At 39.4% G+C, this 22971-nt stretch overlaps 1 protein-coding gene across 3 annotated transcripts in view; it reads left to right on the top strand.

Moving 5' to 3' along the window:
• Tafa1 (TAFA chemokine like family member 1) overlaps positions 1 to 21479 on the top strand; it is a 524535-nt gene extending 503056 nt beyond the window's left edge. For all 3 annotated transcript variants that reach the window (XM_085686770.2, XM_048438431.3, XM_048438432.3), the window contains exons 4-5: positions 13209 to 13333; positions 20200 to 21479. In XM_085686770.2, the coding sequence (XP_085542896.1) occupies positions 13209 to 13333; positions 20200 to 20217 (143 nt within the window). In that variant the 3' untranslated portion in view covers positions 20218 to 21479. The remainder of the gene's footprint in view (positions 1 to 13208; positions 13334 to 20199) is intronic.
• Positions 21480 to 22971: the final 1492 nt, after the last annotated feature.

The raw sequence follows: 22971 nt of genomic DNA, 5'->3' as shown, positions 1-22971 counted from the left end.
GCTTGATATGAGCCCTGATCCTTCCAAAGTGCACCAAGAAAATCAGATTATAGCTTGTGAGGACCCTTCTTTAAGATTTGCATAGAGGATTCTTGACATTTAATAGCAATTCTTTTCAAATTTGTCACTTTTATGCCATCTTCATATTTTTACTTTATAACCACAGACTCTCCTTATTATTCTTTGCTGACTTATTTTTTTGTGTTTACTTAAACCTGTTCATTTTAGAAGTGTATCTTCTGACTACCTAGTTCAGTTCGGGCTGTAATATATTCCATTTTCCAGCTACACATCTGAAGGTTGTGATTCTAGGATGGCCAAACCTTGGCTAGATACTCTATGCTTATGTGCCCCTTTGGTAGCCCAATCACTTTTAATCCTCTTCCCATGTGATATTTGCTAATCTGCTAATCAGAAAGTCACATGATCAAAGTCAACCAGAAGCACTGAGGAAACAGACCACTTCTTGAAGTTTCTTTGTGAAGAAATGAGCACATATGGCGAAGAAGATTTTGGACATTTTCATCATCCCAAAATGGAAAATTAGTGCCATATGACATAAGAAGATTGTGATTTTTCAGAGTAAAGCAAAAAAACCCAGAAGCCCTGCACCTCTCCTGCCTTCCAGGGTATTTGCCTTTAAATTTGGAGATGCCATTCTAGTTTCTAGGCTTGATTGTGGAACTCTGATAAAACATCATGCCTGCCTCTCAACTTAACTAACTTACACTTGAGCACTGGCTGCTCTTCCAGAGGACTAGAGTTCCAGTCCCAACACCCTCCTGACAACTCACAACCATCTGGAACTCCGGTCCCAGGGACTCTGTCACCTTCTTTTGCCCACTACCAAGCAGATAGTCACAGATATACGTGCAGGTAAAACATCCATGCACATAAAATCATTTTAAACAAGTAAAATAGATTATTGAAAATAGATATTTGTGCTAGTTGAATCAAACTGTGTAGGGGAATGAAATCATCACTTGTCATTTTCTGCTTCTCAAAGGGTTGATGGCAGAAATGTTTGATTCTGAGGAGACGATGGGAACTTATTGAACATGGCAGAAATAAGTAATAAAAGAATTATGTTGATATTTCAGGCAAATTGAATTAGGTCTCACTGCTCTATGATCCCAGGTTAAGCATTTCATCCTCACATGAAAGTCAAATTATTTATTTTGAAGTTAAATCCATTACCACAAACCCAAAGGCATTGGTCTCCCCAGAAATAGCAGGACGGGAGCAGTGTTAAAACATGTTGCTGTCTTGTTTTGTAAAAACACCTCAATTAATGAACTTGCAAGTGTCTATGAGAAAGGCAAGTACGACACTGAGACCAGCCAGCTTTGATTTGACTTCCATCTTCAGCTGGAATTCACTCAGCCACCCATGACATCGTAATGAAATCAGAGAAACTGTGTGTCTTGTTCAATTCTCCAGGATTTGGCTGCGCAGGCAGTAGGTGAGCTCAGGGTTAGAGACACATCTGCCCTCGTTGCTATCAATTTTTATAGATTTGAAGTGGCCTGAGAGGTTTGTGTGCCCTGTTCTTTCTCCCTTGTCTAAAGTCTCGTCAGTGTCAGGATCATCTCCCTGGGAGTCTGAACTTCCCTTTAATCTAATCCATTTAGAAAATGACTTACAATTTATTGAATAAAGTGGAGAAAATTGATACCTTTTCATTAGGCCGACAAAGTCTTTTTCACTGCTGGCATCTGAAATGTGTTTTCTATTTAAATTTTATTTATATCAATCTTCTCTAGTGGGAGTGAGATTAAAATGAAAGACCTTACAATCAGTGTGCCACTTTCCCATTACTGCCAACGCCGTGAGTGCTGGCTTTGCAAATGAACTTGATGCCAGGAATTTTCCGGGCATGATTTAGTGTTCCAGATCAGTTGCAAAGTGAAATAAAGCAAAAGTGATATTTTAATATATCAATAACCATAAAAGTGAGTACTTTGCATATGAAAAGAAGAAAGCATACTTAACCGACATTATTTGATTATAGTAAATCTGTAGCAATTCTAGCAAAAACCGTATTAAAGAGCCTAATACCTTTGCAAAATACTCTTTTCAAATTGAAAAAAAAATACTTGTATACCAATGTAGTCCTCCAAGGAGACATTTCTGAAGTTGTAAGAAAACATAGTCAAACGGAACAGTGTGCCTCCACCACACACGATTACGGGCAATGTTCCTCTCTATGGATATTTATCTCTGTGTTCAGAATGCTGGAAAATGGTTGAATAATGGCTACAGAATCAAAGGAGAAGAATTCCAAGTACATTTCTGTGGACAACGGAAGAACTTTTGGAAACATTTATGCCTCAGCAAAACAAACAACTTCTGTGTCCTATGAGCTTCTGAGACATGTTTACTGTCTTAACTGGGAAATGTTAAATTAAGAGATTCAGGATAAAAGCAATATGGAATTTATTTAAGAGTCATAGATCCTTCTGTTCCTCTTATAACTGATTAAAAATCATATACTGGGGACTGTGGAGATGGCTCAGTGAATAATAGACTTGCCGTATAGCCTGACGAACAAGGTTTGAACCTCTAATACCCACAGAAATGCCAGACAGACAGCCCAGCTGTAATCATAGAACTCTAGAGGCAGAAATGGGTGATGTTCAGAGCCATCTGGCTTGCTAGGCTAATGAAACCAGTGAGCCACAAGCTCAGAGAGAGGGATCTTACCTCGGTAAATGAAGTGGAGAAAGATTAAGGAAGACACCCAGTGTCAACCTCTGACTTCCACAGGACAGCACGCACATGTATGCTAATACACATGTAAACACATACACACACACACAAAAAAAAATTGAATCTACACTGGTGTGAAAGTACATTTAGCTGAACTAACTTCTTAAAGAAAGCTGTACAAAGTGTTAGGATCTTTACTGGACTCAGAGTTAGAGATATCCTGAGCGAAATTGCAGAGTAAGCCTGGACTCAAGTGTCGGTGTCTATCTGAAGAAGGAAAAGCTTACTGGTGACAAGAGCTTGGGGTTCTCCAAGTAGCACAAGCTGGAAGTTTCTGTCACCAGAACAGATCATTCTGTATAAAGCAGTATATGCTCCCCAGCGAGTGGTAAGATATCTCAGGATAACCAGTGACGACCAGAGAGGACTCGGTGGGTTCCTCCCACCTTATCCCCAATGTAAAGCTGCCCCTCTCTCTTATAAAAAATATGCCTGTGTGTACTACTATGAAGGTTTCTTAATGATTAAATAATTTCAACAGTGGAAAATCCTCTCGCCACTTCTACCCTCCTTATCTGAATTAGAACCACTTCTCATATCCCTGAAGATATATTGTACCTTTAGGCAGCACAGTTTGGCTCTCGATATTTTCCTTGTCTCTCCTATAAGAAGCTAGCAGTGGCTGAAAGGTGGGAACTATGCCTCTTTGTTTTATGTGTAGGATAAAAGTCAATACATAGCTTCTGAATGCATAGATACAATACTTTTTCTCCAAATGCTTTCAAGGAGCAATATTACCCACAAAAGTTGTATCAATCTTTGTGGTTTTGTCCTACTTATTTTGCATTCCCCACCTTCACCGACACCTTTATGAAAGAAAATTACCTTTGGAAATGTCTGGAAAGTGCTAGAAAACAATTGTAGAAAGAATTAATGATAGCCAAACCTATACACACCTATTCATTCTGTGGGTGTTATGGAATGTTTATTAATTTATGTGTTATATAGCATATGTGTTAAAATTTTTACATGTTATACTATATTAGTAATGTATGTATATTAGAACTCATATAGACTTCCACTGAAAATCAAGCATTAACTCATGGGTAAATTCATGCCCATAATGAACACACATATAAAGAATAACTGCCATGTGGCAAGTACAGCCTTTATTATGAGTTATGCCAAATCCTTAATGTCATGTGAAATTCACATTAACCCGCATGGTTTTTGTAAGTGAGGAACCTGAGTCTTGATCCAAGCCATGTTTGACATTCATGTCGCTAATGAGTGGTAGAGTTGAGACAGAAACTTGAGGCCCAGTATCACAGGCATGTCATTCAGCACGTGCCATGGAGCTTGACAATGCATAATGTCTCAGGCTAGCCCACTTCCTTAAATGTCTGATCATAGGAAGAGAGTGTCTGGATAAATTGCAGGGATGGGTATTCACTGCTTTGATTTTTTGTTTGCTTTGATAAAGACAAAACTACTGCGACTGTGTTCCCACAACGGCAAGAGGAGAAGCTGGAGTGCTGCCCCACCCCTGTGGAGCTGTCGCCATCTCTTCCATTGCATGACAGGCTGGATAAAAATGAGAGTAGAAACCCATCCTGATTGATGTGCTTATAATCTTCTAGGAATGTGAATGTGATCATATATCCAGCCACTTATTTATGCTCAGACTCTCATAAACCATAAAAACAAGCTGGGACTTTGGCGTAGCATTGAAGAACAGTGGTGTACTCTCAGTTTGTGACAAACTGCTGTTCTGCCTAGAGTGACTTTATTCTAAAAACATGATGACACCAGTGGAAATGACAGCCAGATGTATTGAGTGTTTACTAAATGCCATCGTCTGCCTTGTTCTTCACATGCTTTTCGCCATGTGATTCTCACAACCACTGTTTCAGGCATTTCTTTTTCTCTTTCTGTTTCAGATTTTATCCATTCATTTGTGAGTTGATAACTTACAGTCAGCTATTACTACCCCTCAAATAAAGAAATGTAAGATTTCTGCTGGGTTATTTCTTTTTTGAGATTATAATATAATTACATCATTTTCTCATTTCTCTCTACCATCCAAGCCCATGCTTTCTTATAAAATTTTGTCTCTCTTTCACACGCATGCACGCACACACACACACACACACACACACACACACACAAATTGTATTGTTCCTACATAAGTAAATGCAACCTGCTCATATAATGTTGTTCGTATGTGTAATACCAAATGGTTAGCCCTGAAAACATATAAATACAAATTATCTGTTTCTGAGGTTTGGCACTTAGTACTAGCAGGTGGGTACATTTTTCCACTGCCCACTGCCATGAGAGGGACAACTTAGGTGTTGGAGTTAGTGACCACATTGTCTCCTCCAGTGCTTCTGACGCTGCTGCCAGCTCTGCACTTCTTAGGTGTCCTACTGCAGGAACCCCAAATCAAGCCTGTATGTTAATTAGGCGTAATGGCAGTGCCTGCTTTGGGGATACTTGAAAGGCTGAGGTAGGGAGGCAGCAACTCAAAGCCTAGCCTAAAAAACACGAGAAGGCTCTGTCAGACAGAGACCAGCACAGAAAACCACAACCAGACAGGATGCAGAGCTGGGGAGCCCAGTTGAGATGGATACATCTATAAACTCTTCCATGCCTAAGGTTTGGGGAGCATTTCAGAACAGGGTACAGAGAGATTGCAAGGATCAGAGAATCAAGGACTTTGGTGTGAGATCTTGGTTCCTGGTAACATCAGAAGCAACACCCATAAAGTGTCACGAACATGGATGTCCAAACAGGAGCTAAAGAAAGACAACACCAATGGACATACTAAAGTAGATGGGAAAAGCCCAGGAGACCACAACCCAACACAAAGAACTGCAAACAACTGAGGAAATCAGGCAGCAGGAGAGGTGGTCTCCCCAGGCAATGGCACACCAATTGTTTGTCCAGTGCCAAATGGTCTGCCCTGAAAACAAATATACAATTAATATTATATATACTAAACAGGAAATATTTAGGAATGTACATATGCAGGAAATAACAGCTAGCAAAAAGAGAAGTCGTGAAATTTTTTTCTTTTTCTTTGTTCTTTTTTCTCTTTTTTTTTTGGTGTTTTGAGACAGGGTTTCTCTGTAGGTAAATCATGAATTTGAAGGAGAGTTGGGAGGAGGATGTGGGAGCATTTGAAAGGGAGAGAGGAAAGGTAGAAATGCAACTATACCATAATCTCAAAATTTTTAAGATTAAGAAAAAATATCTTTTATACAAAAGTTTGAAAAAACAATGGCAACAACAAAAACCTTCAAGGTCCGTAATGAGTGCAGTGAGTTTCACGGAAACGCCTGCTCCTTCTTGGTCTTTTCATGTCTTACACTCCACTGCCCAATTCATCTTCTTCAAGCACCCTTTACTCATATCTCACTTTTGCTCATGGAATCTTGGTTCTAAAATCTTCACTGACTTAACCCATTTATGAAAAGTGGAAAACAGGAGGCTAGCTTAACTTCCAGAGCACATTAAAGCTTTTCTATTTCCACCCCCCCACACCCCCTGCCCAATGCCAGCGTGTTCTTTCAGCATGGTAATGCATTTGCTCGCAGAAGATCACTGTGCCCATTTATTAGTGTCAAATAGTGCCTGGGCCTCTGACAAGAATCTAGATCTAGACTGAAGCTGGAGGGCGGGCCTTTGTTGTCATCTTAATCACTCTAGGTATACTAATATGTAGTGAGGAGCCGCGGGCAGACCTGCATTTCATCCTGCCCGGCCCCCTCATGCAAATGGTGTGGGAGAATTGTCTGTATTCTGTCAATCATGTATTTTAATAAAACGCTGATTGGCCATGCAAAAAGTATAGGCGGGTCAACCAGACAAGAAGTAGAGGCGGGGCAATGAGAATAGGAGAAGGATAGGGAAGAGGAACCTCCCTCCACCACTCCTGCCCAGACCACTGAAGCAGCAGCATGTGAGCTGACAACTGAAAAAAGGTACCAAGCCACATGGCTAACATAGACAAAAATTATGGGTTACCGTCAGATGTAAGAATTAGTTAATAAGAAGACTGAGCTAATGGGCCAATCAGTTTATAACCTAATGTAGACTCTGTGATTTCTTTGGGACTTGCCGGTTGTGGGGTACTGGGTGGGATAGAAACCCCAACAAGCCGGCCCTCATGCAACACTAATAGCATGACCTGAGAGTCAACCGCTGTTTGCTGAGATGATAAAAGGCGGATTTCTACTCTTGTTCAATACAATGCTTCTGTGCTATGTTTATTAAACTTAGCGCCAATTAGTATCTCACTGCATCCCCTCATCAATGGCAATAGTGATAACAGGAGCAGGGCACAAGGATGCCCGCCCATCTAGATTCTCACTGACAGGCGGTTTGATTCTCCTTACAGTATCTTTCTGGCCTGGCAACAGTATGAGCTGGTATACGGGAGAAATCCAGGACTCATGATGAAAGGGGCTTTAGTGATTTTTAAGAATCTCTCCAGGAGACATGAACATCCTTAAAAGGGCTGAAGATCAGATATTTCCTGCACGTGACACATTCGCAGAGCAAATCCCTGAACCCCAGGGTTAAAAGGGACCTTAAAGGCCCCTTTCATAATCACTAAGGAAAAGAGGAAGTCGTTTTTGTAGATGGTGTTTAATTAACTCGGTTTTTCTAAGGGATGAAAAAGCCCTTGTCACAGTTACAGATCTGCCACACAGCATCCCTCACTTCCAAAATTGTTCCCTGGTGGGGATTTCTGTTACAACGTTGTAACTAATGGAACCGAGCAGAGCGCATCTCAGACCAGAGAAGCAGCAAGCATGCTGAAACTAATTTTATCAAACACTGAATGGTTTTTATTTTCTGTATGTGTTTGTTTAACATGAAATTATTTTCAGCAGTAATATGGCAGGGAGAATTCATTCACTCAGCAATCAATAATTGTTTTAAGTTCTCTGAATTCTGAACACAAAGCTATAAAAATGTGAGTTCTTTGAGGATTGTGTTTAAGAGGGCCAGGAGGCCCTCTTACAGCCTGTAAACCTGGAAAAGCTAACCACTAGGCATCCATAGTAAGCCCTGAGAGGATAATGTAATACATTCTCAGTTCTTAGTACAGGGAGCAAGAGAGGTGACACAACACTGCAATGCTAACCCTCAGGGGTGGAAGCAGTCATACCATTAAGTGTGGACCAACCTGGGCTACATAATTAAGATCCTCAAGATGAAAAAAAAATCTAATATAGAAACATATGACTGACGTTAAGTAATTGCCATTTATCGGTATTACTAACTACTATAATTTGAGACAAGAATTATTCAGATGTAGACTCTAGATTTTTTAAATTGTATATATATATACACACACACCTATATTAGTACGAGGAACAAAAGTAGACTATCTTGGACGATGAAGGGCTCTGTCTAAATTGAAGGAATGGGGATAACAGAGAGGTAATTAAAAAAAGAACCAAATAGTGTGTTTCATTCATGTGTAAAATCTAGTTTTTTTTGGGGGGGGAGAATAGGAAGGGAACTTTGGGGTAGAGGAAACTGACCAGTGGGAAGAAGCAAAGGAAGGGAAGGGGAAGGTACTGGGATGAATAAGAGGACAGTGCATGTGTAAAAATGTCAAAATGAAAGCCATCATAATGTATTCTAACTAAACTTTTTAAAGTGGCTGAAGGGGCTGGAGAAATAGTTCAGCAGTTAAGAGCATTTGTTGCTCCTGCAGATGACCTGAGTTTGGTTCCCAGTGTTCACATAGCAGCTCAGACTTGCCAGTTATTCCAGTTCTACTGGGATCCTACACCCCTTCTAGCTTTTAAAGGCACTGTATACCTGGGGTGCACAGGCATATATGTAGGCAAAATACTTACACCTAAAATAAAATAAATAATATAAAAAGTAAAGGAGAAGAGGAGGAGGAGGAGGAAGAGGAAGAAGAAGAAGAAGAAGAAGAAGAAGAAGAAGAAGAAGAAGAAGAAGAAGAAGAAGAAGAAGAAGAAGAGGAGGAGGAGGAGGAGGAGGAGGAGGAGGAGGAGGAGGAGGAGGAGGAGGAGGAGGAGGAGGAGGAAGATGATGGAAAAGGAGAAGAAGAAGAAGAAGAAGAAGAAGAAGAAGAAGAAGAAGAAGAAGAAGAAGAAGAAGAAGAAGAAGAAGAAGGAGAAAAAGAAGGAGAAGAAAAGGGAGAGGGCTGGAGAGATGGATCAGTGGTTACAAGTGCTCCCCAACCAGATGACCCAGTCATTTCCCAGAACGCACATGGCTGCTCATAGTTATATGCAACTCTAATCCCTGAGGATCCAATACCCTCTTCTAGCTTCTGTGGGCACCAATAACTTACATAGTCCATTTATATACATGCAAGCAAAATATTCATGCACATAAAAGTAAATAAGTAAATATTTGCATAGCAAATAAATAGAAGATAAGAAAATAAAAGCATTTCAAATTTTAAAATTCCCAGTTTGGATAAAACGTTTTATATATACTAATAATTTTTGGAAATGAGGGATGGGGGCTGTTGGAAATATTATTTAAATTGTGTTACTTTTCTTTAGGGTGTATTTGTTTAACTCTGTGAAGCTGTGTTAATGTGCCCGTCTAAAACACCTGATGGTCCTAATAAAGAGCCTAGTGATGAAGAGTGAGGCAGGAACAAGGATAGGCTGGGCTAAAAGACAGAGATTGTAAGTAGAGGGGGAGCAACAGAGAAAGGAAGGAGGAGGAGGACTTCAGAGGCCAACCCCCCTCACCACACAGTCAGACACTGAGTAAGAAGAGAAGAAAAGAAATACAAAAATAAAGATTTAAGCCCCGAGGCCAAAGATACATGGGTTAATTTAAGATAAGAAAAGCTGACAAGAAACAAGTCAAACGAAGGCCTGGCACTCATCACCAAAAATAAGCCTCTGTCTGTGATTTATTTGGGAGCTAGTTGGTGGACACATTGAAAAAAAAAAAGTCAAAGGAGTAAATATCATAAACCAGGGGACTTCTCTCCCTCATCCATTCCATCCTACGGCAGATAAGGGGCCAGGCCAGCTCTCTCATGCTGAGACACAACACAAAAATTCCTGTACACCCTCCATGTCTTGTCTTCAGAGACATAGAAAATGAGTCCATATCAAAAGCAATATGTTGACAAATGAGCATGGAAGTAAAAACTTCTATTAATTACAAATTGATTTTTAAAATTAAGGGACAATTAAGAAATGAAATTTGAATACATTTCAGGAAACTAACCAAAGTTTGGAGAATACTACTAAATGCACACATCAATTTTTATATTACTTCAGAAATATGTGCTGAGCAGAAAAAAAGAATTTTTATATTTATGTTTTTCTTCTTTTAATTTTATCTCCATTTTAAAAAGTATCACAAAACAGCTAAATTGCAACTGTTCCCAAGTTTGAAGGTTTAAAATAGCTTCCAATTTGAGCAAAGGAAGGGGGTAGTTTGAAATGGTCTTTGTCAATCATATAAAAAATACTTAAGTAATACAAGTATATGAACAAAAGTCAGAATTAGGGACCTAGGATGTGAAGAAGTATTTTTGAAGATGCCCATATGATGGGGTGGTCTATCAAACAAGGCTATGCTGATGATGAACCAGATTCACAGAGGAAAGGCAGATCAGCAACTTCATTCTGTAAAGAAAGCCATGGTACAAATGTTTTGCTATTATAAATGTATCTGGGGGATATTTCCATCTACACGAGCCTTTCCCACAGCAGTCTGTGGCTCTTGAAAGCTTTGAATTGAAGATGCTTCTTGAGTTTGAAAACTTTTCTGTCTGTCTGTCTATACATTTACCTAGGAGATATTAGTGCCCAAGAGAAAGGGAAACGGCTTTGGTAGTAGCTTGTAGCAAAGTACGGCAGCACACAAAGAGGGCAGCGAGCTGCCTGAGGGGAGGGAGGGAGCATGAGGCTTTAGAAGCCGGCATAAATACTATTACTACACCTCCATGAGGAAACATGGCAACATGTTTGCCATGTTTGCAAACATGGCAAAAGTATGTGGCAACATGCTCAGTGAAAGAACTGGTGGAAGAGCATCTTCCCCTCAAAGAAGTCAGATGGTATCTGATCAATTCAGGGCTATGGTATGGTATGGAGCAGGCTTTACAAGAGAACATTGGCTTTGGTGATAAATATGAATAAATCGTTTCTGGCTAAACACCAGCTGAAGGGAACCACATGTTACAGGATTTCAATAAATACCAGGAAATCCTTATTTTTCTCTCATGTTATTGATTCACCATTTATTTTTGTTCCCTCCCAACGTGACATTGGTTTTCTTTGCTGCAGAAAATGTAGACTGCCTTATTTAATACGCTCACCTACTCATCAGCATGGATAAGTTGTTTTCCACATGTCATAAAAACCCTGCCCTTCTCCATGCCTGTTGTAGAGCAAGTACTGGTACTAGTGAGAAAAATAACGAGACAGTCACGTCGTAAGGCTGAACGGTGAGGAGAATTTTGTCTGTCTCATCATCTCATGCTGTCCTGTACAGAGATAGAAGGCTTAGTGAACTGTGACCTCTGACGCCTTCATCATATTTGCATTGGTCTGTTCCACATGAATGGGACAAAATCGCCCCTGAAAATGTTCTTAAGTTCATGATATAAAGGAACAGGTGTGATTTTTGTCTACATAACCCTGTTCAGTGATTTTGACTCAATGCAATGCCGAAGCAATATTGAAATCTAAGGGAAATGAGCTAAAGGAAGTGTGAAATGGGGTTGAAGAGATGACTCAGCAGTTAGGAGCACTGGCTACTCTTCCAGAGGCCTGAGTTGGCTTCTTATACCCAGAAGGCAACATCTGCAACTCTAGTTCCAGGGGATCTGATGCCCTCTTCTGGCCCTCTCCGTGTATTGCATGCATGCGGTGTACAGAGAAGCACACAAGCAAAATACCCACACACACTAAATTAAAAAATATAAATAAATCTTTTAATTTAAAAAGTGTGGAAGAAGGAAAGTCTAAATTCAAGTGGCTGTTTGGGTGTGTGTACCACATATTTTTAAGATAGAAATCTAATCCTTGTAGTTAACACAGGAAGCATGGAGAATTTTAATGTGTTCCTACTTCCCTGCATTTTAATATTCATCTTCTGAGACACAGGTATTGCTTGGCTCCTTTATTACTATGATTTAAAATCATGGTAGATGTACCTTTGGGGATGGGAGGCTAGATGGCTGAGTAGCTGGAGGCCCAGTATAGAATTTGAATAACCAGCCAAAGTAAAAAAAAAAAAAAAAAAAAAAGCTGCCATTTGCCCTTTTGAGCATGAGTGTTTATTGTTGCTACTGTTTGGGAGATTTCCTTATTTTTATTTCATGCGTATGAGTGTCAACCTGTTTGTATGTATGTGCACTGCGTGCATGACTGGCACCCTTGAAGCTAGAAGAGAACCTTGCATCCCCTAGAGATGGAGTTATAGATTCCGATTGTGAGCCACTGTGTGGGTACTGGGAGCTGAACTCCAGGGTTTCTTCAAGAGTGGAAAGTGTTCTTAGCCCTTGAGCCCTTTCTCCAGGCCCTTCCTTTGACATCTTCAAATGGAACAAACCCAGGGGAATTTATGAGGAACTAACGCAGTGAAAGCCATAGCATAGCAGATACTTGGTTTTCACTGTTTTATCAAGTCTCATTATCAAAAGCTGTTATATATGTGTGTGTGTTCATATGTATATATGTATATATATATACATACATACATACGAATGTATTCATTGCCAGTGTCTTAACAGTGTCTTAATAGAACTATCCTTGATATAACCCCCAAAAGACAGTTTCATCTGAGATTGGGCTTGTATAGTTCTTCCACAGCCTTTCAAACACATGAAAGGGAAACCACTGCCCATACCAACTGCACCTTTGGCTGCAAAGATCGGACTTTTCTTTATCATTACTCTTCATTTGTACTTTACAGCTCTGCTTCTACGCTTTCAGTTCTGCTTTTTTTTCTTTTGCTAGGGCTTTGAAATTCTCAAAGACCTAGGCTAAGGGATAAACCTAATACTGGGTGGATAAACTGGCCTTTCTGGAAAGAATATGTTAGTCAATCCAAAGAATACTCAACTCTTTGTCCTGTTAACTCGTAAGAAACAGCACAAGGTGCCTGATCTACAAAAAGTAGTGAGTCGAAATCCCTCAAACTCTGAGCGTAAGTCTCCCACACAGCAAGCTTCGGGCCAGGAAGAGCTACATAGCAAGACTTTGTCACCGACAGAATGACACAAAAGTGTTTCATTCCTCATTTTTTTAACTATATGAGGTGAATTTGGACAGGATGATGACATCATTATATTTGCATTATAATGTATTATACTGTTTTCTTGATGTGTCTTTCCTAGTCAGTCTTAGAAGATGGAAGTATATCTACTGTGCTTCAGAGAATATTAAAACCTGCAGAAGGATAGAGCATCAGAACAGGTTTATAAGGCAAAGTACCAAATCTAGTTGTTTCCTGTTTTTCCGCAGCCTCCATAGTGATTGGGAAATGGTGGTGTGAGATGGAGCCCTGCCTAGAAGGAGAAGAATGTAAGACACTCCCTGACAATTCTGGATGGATGTGTGCCACAGGCAACAAAATTAAGACCACAAGAGTAAGTCGACTTCAAATATTGCATTCATGTCTCAGATTGTACCATTTGCTTTGCTCTTGTATTGGCAGCAGTCTGAAGGGCTTTGAGTGGGACAGGAGGAAAGATTTCCTTTATCAGGACGTATTCTGGATTGGGTGGGTCAGTGTCCATCAATGAATTAGAAGTTAGAACCTGGCCTTTTTGCATGGTGTAGTTCTTTATGTTACAGAATCACAAATAAAGCAAAGGAGGAGGCATCAGTAGGGCGGTTACTTGGGGAATGTATCTTCCAACCACAGTGCTCAGGATGATAAAAGCACATGGCTTGCTTCATTCATCCAGGTGGTATGCTGAAAAAGACTGTGTTTAAGTACAATCATGTTTAAAGGAATTTTAATGACATGTAGAGAAATTTGATGACATTCAAAGGAATTTAATGACATTTAGAGAAATACAAAGAGATTTGTAAAATCAGTAATTTCTTGTTTCTCTGGTTAAACCAGGAGCTTCCTAAAATGTATGAAGTCTGTAGGTAACGTTGCCTCATCCTTTAGAATCGGTGTTACACTGCTATATCAGGGTGGGTGGTGTCGCTAGGCCAACCATTAATCATGTAGGGACTAAAATGTGTCTGGAATGCAAGACACCTAAGGGGAGAAAGTAAGTGGAATTCTGGATGCTTAAGAGGGATTATTTATTTACTAGTACAAAGGCATGAAAATAATTTAACAGCTGGTATCATCCTATGCTGTGTATTACTCAACTGTCAGCATATCAGCACTGGAGAGTATGTGTGTGCCTGTGTGTGTATGAGTACCTGGAAGTGGGTTTGTGTGCCTTTATTTCTTGGCATTTAAAAGTGATCTTTACCAGTTTGAAGTCCACATGATAACCATTTACTCTAACAAAAGGTTATTCAATTTTTTAATTTTAGTTACAACATAATGAACCTTCATATGGTCCTTCTTCTCAATATCAAACTGTCAATTAGTAAAATTTATAGCTTCTCAATATCATACTGTCAATTTACAGCTGTGTGGTAGAGAAATCAGCAATCAAGTTACATAATAGTATATGAAACACTCAAGTTCTCACATACAAAACAAAGGAGCATCAAATATAGTTACTCATGTGGACGATAGTGGCCAACAAATGGCCATAATTCCTTGACTTGTGGTCAAGAGAGATTCCTGAACCACCTCAGCTTATTAATATGAATCCTCACGTCTCTGAATAATTCAGCACAGATTTTTGCCTCACATTGCAATTAAACACTTACATAAGGAAGTGTCAAGAAATGAGGCTGGCTGGGGTTACTTATACTCAAAAGAAGTTGTTTTAATTAGCTGATGGAGGAGGCCAATTTTGACTCTGGTTATGTTTTCTCTGAAACATACCTGGACAAACTAGAACACTTGAAGCTACTCTGAATATTAGTTAGAGTCCTGTCAATTTCGGTCAGAACAAATCATTTAGGTGTCTTATGCCAGGGCTCTGTTCTTCTTCAACTGATGACTGCTGCCCTGTATGGAAGCCACCCCACTGCTCTCACAGTGGCTAAGAATCCAAAATTCAATAATGGAAATTAATTCAACTCAAATTATTTTAATATTTAAGTATAGAAAATTCCATGAATACCAATTCAGAGACTCTTTGGAAGATAGACTTTGTACTAAAAATAAGAAAGAAGCAAACTAAAAAACAATGAAAACGTCCAGAAAGAGTTCATGATACTTTTTTGAGAACTGTCCAACTTATATCCAAATTCGACCTCTCTTTAGCCATCTGGCATGTTGTAATGAACCTCCAAACACTTTCTAATTTGAAGGAGGCTTGTGCAGAACCTGATCATTGTCATTGAGATTGTGGTGGCTGTTTGCTCCACCCTGGGTGCACAGAGATTGACCCAGGCAAATGAAGATATAAAAGAAATAAACTATGGCTGATACTGCTTTGAAAGTTGAGAATGTATGTGTTCTCACACGTCTGAGAATTCTCAAGGTCACTTTCGGAGTGGGTAAAGAGGACACTGAATAAGACTGTGCTTTATAAACCCTAAGAGGAGCAAACATTATTCTCACTTTTTCTCTGCTAGATTTCCAAGAACTGCCAGATTGAAAAAAAAAAAAGACACTTGTAAGCAGGAAACACATCCACTGAGCCCAGACATTCGTTCATCCAGGAGCCCACATTCTGAGCAGGTGGCAGACTAACATCACCTCTTAGATAATCCGTCCCCAAAACAAGGTCTATGCTAATTTTTCACACACTTCTGTGTGTTTTTCCCATAAGATTACATGTAGGCCTACCCATTTCAAATATTGACTCTAGCAATTTGACTTTTAAAGTAGTTTAATTCACAGAGGGACTTCAATCATTACGAGTTCAATTTTTATGGTTATCTAAGAGGCAAAAAACATAAAAGAAACTACTCATTTTCTTCGTCTATGTAAGATTGGTTTAAAACGAACACTGCCCACAATTTTAAAAATGAAAAAGTTAAAAGATATTCTAAACTGTTAAAATGACAAATGAACATTTTTTTTTGTAGTTTAAACTTACTTAGATTTATTTATTTATATGTGTATGTAATTTGCGTGCATGTATGTCTGTGCACCATGTGTGTGCCTGGTGCCCACAGAGGCCAGAAGAGGTTATTAGGTCTCCTGAAACTGGAGTTACAGGTGGTTGTAGACCACAATGTGAGTGCTGGGGACAGACCTCGGATTCTCTGTAAATGCAGCCAATACTCGTAACTTCTGAGCCATCTCTCTATCCCCAGGTACAGGATTTAAATGTCTGTTTTTGAGGTTGATTGAACACATCTCTCTATACAAGAAGAATTTAATGGGGAAAAGAAGCCTTGCTTTTCAATTCACTATTATTCTTAGCACTCAATAAATTCATAAATACTATTTGAAAACTGAACACAGAGAAATTGTGTTTCTCTAGATAGTGACAATGTGTTCACTAATTTGAAAGAACCACAGTTGATGGACTCACCATTAGTCCCTGTAAGCAGTTCAGGAACCTGAAAATGCAGCTTGCCTTTCCAAAACAACCGTAAGGGGCTTAACCAAGCTTCAGGGAACATTGGACTGAGCTCCCAAGGTCCAGTTGAAGAGTAAAAGAAATGAGAAGATGAGCAAAGAGGTCAAGACCACGAAGGGTTCCTCCACTGAAACAGTTTACCTGAGCTAATGGAAGCTCACCAACTCCAGCTGGACTGGGAAGGAACAAGCATAGGACCAGACTAGTCCCTCTGAATGTGGTTGACAGGTGTATGACTGGGGCAGGCTGAGGGGACACTGGCAGTGGCACCGGGATTTATCTCTACTGCGTGTACTGGCTTTTGGGATCCTATTTTCTTTGAATGGATACCTTGCTCAGCCTAGATATAGTAGGGAGGGCCTTGGACCATCCATAGGACAAGGTGCCTTGCCCTCTCTTAGAATTGGATGAGTGGGGTAGAAGGGGTGTGTAGGGAATGGGAGGAGGGGAGGGAGTGTGAATTTGGATTGGTATTTCTTTAAAAATATCTAATAAATTAAAAAAATAAACCATAAGAACAAGTCCTTAATGGTCCCATGCATAACAACTTTAAGGGAAGTGAGCATTTCTTTCAGCTGTTAGTTTAAATATTAACTCTAGGGCCAGGAATATGGTGCAGTTGCTAAAAGGATTGCTGGGCAAGTATAAAGAACTGCCATGCCCCACATTAAAAGCTGTGATAACACATGATTATATCCTACTGGCCAATTATTCTTGCCAAATATATGAGCTCTGGTTTTAATGAGTGACTCTGTCTCAGAAAACACAGCGCAGGGTCCTAGACGAAGACATGAATCTTTGGTGAGCTCCATGGACACACACACACACACACACACACACACACACACACACACACACACATATATATATATATATATATATATATACACACACACACACACACAGAGAGAGAGAGAGAGAGAGAGAGAGAGAGAGAGAGAACATGTATGCACACATAACCACAGATAAATAAATAAAACAAATTCTATGGTAAAGGTCTTTGCCAGAAAGTTCCTAGGAACTTAATTCTTTTCCCTGGGAAATCAAAAACCACTAAAAGCCTTACAGGGGAGGGGGGACTCAGAAAGTCTCTGGAACACTGATAAGATGTTTTGATGTGTGATCTACTTTAAAGATGTCCAGTGTTCATTTTTAAAGGAGGGCTGGAGAGGAGAAATCACATGTATCACCTAAACCAGAATAACAGACCTGAGTAGCAAGCCACAGTATAAACGACTCATGGTAATCATGAGTCTTAGAGACAGTATAAACTAAGAGGTAGAAAAGATAGATGGAATAAGGCAAGGCATTTTCTACCAAGGGATTTGGAGAGATAAACCTTACAAAGACGGAAAATCCCTGGAAGTCACCATATAGAAACGAAGTGTGTATGTTTGAGAATTTGTCAAAGATTCAGTGTAAAGTAGAATAACGTTGGTATCACAGTCTTATAGGGAGAAGCAAAGTGTCATGGCCAAACATTAACTTTCCTCACCTTGAGCATTGGTCGGGTTATTTTATTAAATTGTTTTATTGTTGTATAATAGCAAAACTAGACTAAATGTTGCCTAAAATCTTTTTCTGTGTTTCCAGATATTTCTTAGCACTTCCTTTATTTAAAATAACATATCAAATAAAGACTTAGAATTTTGGTGAGGCTGACTCATGCTCAGTATCATAGTCACCTTATATAGGAGGCACAATGGCTTGATTTAGAGCAGCAGAATTGCCCACAGAGGAAATGAGTTATTTGGTGTGCTCGCGCGTGTGCGCGGGCACGCGCGCACACACACACACTAACTACACCTGGAAATGGAATGCCGAGTGCTCTGAAGATACTTAAGAGAAAGGGATGAAATTCAGAGAAAATTATAGTCAATTGGGAAGAAAAACAGAAGGATAAAGATTGTAGAATGTAGACTGATTGATTTCCTTGGGAAGAATCGATCAACTGTGGATTTGCTTCAAACCAGTACGGAAAAAAAAAAATTATTGTGTCTTGTAAACTCAAGAGGTTTGTTTTCTTCACTTAAGCAAGGAGATATTGAACCTTAAATTACACAGCAAGCATAACAGTCATCTTGTAAAGTCACTGCTTTTGTGAGTGGCCAACACAATCTATGGTCCTCTGTTGATGGTCTCTTGCTCTCCCTCAGATGATGACTTTGAATTTGACAGTTTTTATCCATCCTAATTACCCCAACAATTCTTTTATATTTAAGAAAGAGAGGAATATTAGTTTTGACACCTTCTAGCTTCTTCACTAAAATTCTACCAGGTCTAAAATGTTTTGAGAGACTGTGGCATTACACTTCTGATTTCCATTCAATTTCTAGTTGAAATACAGAAAGGGAGGGAGAGGAGAATACCAACCTCCAAGGAAGTAATATCAAATTGCTGTCAAAATTAAAAAGCAATTATGAGGGAAAGGAGAGGCTTTAAACATGGAGTTGGCTGATAGGGTCAGAAAAATGCACAAAGGGAAGATAAACTACATCACACAGTGCCATTTGCCCCTGAAATGATCAACACAATCATTAGTTTAGTCAGGAAGTACAGGTTAGTCTCTGGTGTCTAATTTAATGTATTAATGTCCCCAGGATTTGATGGCAACATGACAAAGTCTCCCAATCTTCTATGTTGGGATATGGAGGAAAGACAGAGTTGGAAGAAAAGCAGTTTCAATTCAGTTTGGTGAATGTTACTTTATCTCTTTTTATAATGTTCTTTTATATTCTTTTGTGGTGGACAAGCAGACACTGTCAATTAAAAGTTATGTCCACCATTGGAATAAAGGAAATAGTGGTTTTAAAAAAAATCTCCATCTTTGTAAGGAGAGAATACAAAATAAATTTATGAAAAATTCCCATGCAATTCTGTACCTGGACCAAGCAATGTTTGAGTGCAAATTTTTACTATTGGTCTACCTAACTCTGAAAGACTTGAATTCATTTGTACTCCCGGATTCAGAAAGATCATTTTCCAAAACTATCAAAAATTAAGAAGGCTTGGAATGTATCTCTGTGATACCCTGGTGTGCACAAGACATGGGTTTGGTCCCAATATGACAAGAAATTGAGATGATAAAGAACAATAACCTATTTCCTTAAGCTGGGCTTCTCCCTGCTAGAGTCCTTGTTCATGTTCTCAGTCAGTGGTTCCTTGGGCATGCATACATCCTTAACATTTCCATCTTTGGGTTCATACTGAGATGGTCTAGGTGGCATGTATAGATCCAGGCATGTTCTTGATTTCAGTTAACACCCATCATTGATTGTTACAGGTCCTTGTCTTACAAAGGTCGTCCTCTGTTCCTCCACATACATGAACTAATCTAGGCAGGGACTACCAACAGCCACTCCTCAATGACTTACAACAGAACAGCTACACAAGGCCATGGGGTGACAAGTTCAAATTCTCATCATAGAAACAGAAGTTGATTACATAATTTACATGGCCAAATGCAACAAGAAAATGCAAGGTTGTCATTAGAAATTTATTGGTGAGTTCCACACAACAGTAGCAAGGAAATAAGCCAACTGTGGGACCCTTACTAGTCCAGAACCCATGGAATTGGGTAGCAGTTGTATAGCCATGAAGTGAGCTCTGGGTAGTCATTTCTCTAAGAATCTTTCTACTTGCTTTTGACACAAAGGAGCTTAATGGATTTATGGAAATATTGAATATCTGTCCACATATTTTAGGTATCAGTGGAAACCACCTGAATGAACACAATGAAATTAAAGACATCCTCATTTTCTGCATGTGCACATTTCTTTTGGCTTCGTTTCTTACTTTTATTACTAAAGTATCTTTCTTTCTTTCTTTGATTTCAGATCCATCCAAGAACCTAACAGAAGCATTCATTATACAAAAAGGAAAAACAACCTGTGGAAAATACATTGCGAGGATTTAAAATAGCTTACATACTTGCAAGCAAAATGGATCTCTTATTTGCACTTTGACTGGTTACCAGATAATCAGAGTGCATTTACTTTGTGAAACAGAGTACCCCATAAGAAGACTTGGGATTTTCTGGCAGCATCATGGGAAAAAGACTCTAAAAAATCAAAACAAACAAGTTTTCTCAGTGAAGTTTGGAGGATCATGAAGAACGATCAACCATCTTCTAACTTGGAACTACCATTACTTTGTACCATTTGAAATATATGTATATATAATATTTTGAAATATTATATATTCTCTTCAAGAAATGAACAGTACCACAGTGCGAGGTGGCTGGTGTATCCCTTTTGGTTTTGGATGTTTGGTCGGTTTTGTTTCGCTTGCCATTTCTTTTTCTCTTGGTGAGGAAGACACATGCCCATGTGTGAATCCAACATGGCGCTCTCCCTGGAAGGCCAGCTGCAGGCGAACTCCTGGAATCTGAGGCATCCTGACAATACTGAGTCAAGAGCTTCCCTCTGCTTCTACCTGGTCACCCAAGGAAGCTCGTCGTCTTGTTTTATTGCTTTCTACCCTGTGCAATATTAGCATGCAAGCTTGGCTTACATAACCATACTTTATATTCGATTGATATATAATAACCGTTCTAACCTCTTCCAGGAAAATATTTTTAGAACTACTAGCTTTTCCACAGATAGGCAAATGAGGACTCTTGAGGGAGCTACTCCACCACACTTTTAAGACTCTGGCAGGGTGGAAGGATGTAGATTCCTACATTAACAAGTCCTGTAAATACAATGTCTTAGGGCTTTGTATAGCTGTCCTAGACTGCAGAAGTGTCCTCTGATTAAATCCAAAGTCTGGCATTGTTAACTACATCGTGCTGTAGTGACGCGTCTTATCAAAGCACCTCTTTCTAAGTTTGATTTGCTTTTTCCTAGAGTATTCGCATCTCCTCCAGTGAGATAGGAAGGCTATGAAAGCAATTAGGTTTCCCAGTGATCTATGTGACCAAATGTTGGACAGCCCTATTAAAGTGGTAAATAACTTCTTTCTTAACCCACTAGTCCTCGTGTCTGCCATTTAGTTTTACAGACTCTGCTTTGACCAAATCACAAGAAGACCCTGTTCATATTTGTAGTTAGCTGGAAGGTCTTTGAAACTATGGAGGCTACTATTGCCAACAATAAAATATTTTGAAACCTAGAAATTCATTAACATGATTGTAGCGATAAATCCAATGACAACTGGGTCACTTCCATCTGGGTCACTCTGATAATTACATGGGGCACTCAACCCCACCACAAAGTCATTTTCCCTGTCTTTTTGGAGTTACTGAGCTAAGAGTAAACATCTACTTAAGAGCTACTTTTCCTGGGGGAAGTTTTAATGGAACTTTACACTCCTGTTACGGCGTCATCCCAGAAGTGCAAGTGTTGTGTTCTGTTTTCTCCCATACTTAGTCTCTGGCCTCTGTGTTGTTAAAGCCTCCTCCTAAATCAGCAGCACTGCGACCCCTGATTCTGGAGTCTCTAGAATCAAACCTCAAGTAAAACTCAAGACATCCCTTTCACTCCACCTAAATAGCCTGAAGTTTGATTGAACGTGTGAACTTCTAACCAGAAAATTTGATTCTGTATCTTGAAGGCCTGTTAAAAAAAAAAAAAGTGTCTAGAGAAAGAAATAGAAATCTTGACTGTAAAATTGAGACTTCCAAACAGTTCGGTGTATACTTGCTAAAAAGGGAACATAAAATTCATTCCAGTACCCAGGTGTGTTTGCAAGTGATAGCTACCCAATACTTGAGACCCCAGCACTTGAGATATGGAAAGGGGAGAGCTGTGAGGAGTTCCAAGTCTGCCTGGGATACAGAGCCTGATCTCTGCCCCAAAACAACAAAAACCTTCACTCCAGAAGTCCTTTCTGGGTTTTACAGTGCAGATTCAAGTGGCAAGCAATATCCTTTAGATACACGCACCCTCAACCACACCCACACACACCCAGAGAGAGAGAGAGAGAGAGAGAGAGAGAGAGAGAGAGAGACTACTTCTTATCTGTCAACTTCATATTAAAATTAAAACCATAAAGAAAACCAAAAAATAAATAAAATTAAAACCATGAACCCTAAGAATTATGTAGTTAAGGAAAAATTAAAACAGAAATGTTTGGCAGAGAATTTGGCATTGCCTTGAACACACCTAAAGACAGGGTAGCAAAGGAAGATCAAGAAAGCCAAGTTTGAAACAAAAGTAAATAAATCAATCAAAATTCAGGTATATTGGGACTTCACTTTGCTAAATAAGATTGAAATGGGAGCCTACAAAAATTTACTTCTAGACAAATTTATCATCACCATATTATCACATCTTCAGTTTTCCAGGAAACACAGAAGTCTAGAGTTTTACATAAAATTCCCTAACATTCCTAAAACTAAATGAGCCAACTTCACTTAAATGGCAGCAAACATTGTTATTGTGTCACATTCTCTGAAGGGTGAACTGAGCCATGACATTAGTGTCCCCTAGAGTCTTCTTCTACTAGCTTTGAGCCCAGATGAAAGACCAATGAGAAGGAAGCAGACTTCTCTATTTTGCAAAACCTCTCATTGTAAAACAATTCTGCTAACACACACAAGAGAGAGAGAGAGAGAGAGAGAGAGAGAGAGAGAGAGAGAGAGAGAGAGAGACGCACACCAATATGTG

This window comes from Myodes glareolus, chromosome 3 (assembly GCF_982192425.1).
Source record: "Myodes glareolus chromosome 3, mMyoGla1.1, whole genome shotgun sequence".
Lineage (NCBI taxonomy): Eukaryota > Metazoa > Chordata > Mammalia > Rodentia > Cricetidae > Myodes > Myodes glareolus.
Note: the sequence above shows the minus strand (reverse complement) of the source record. Positions and strands in the feature narration are given on the sequence as shown.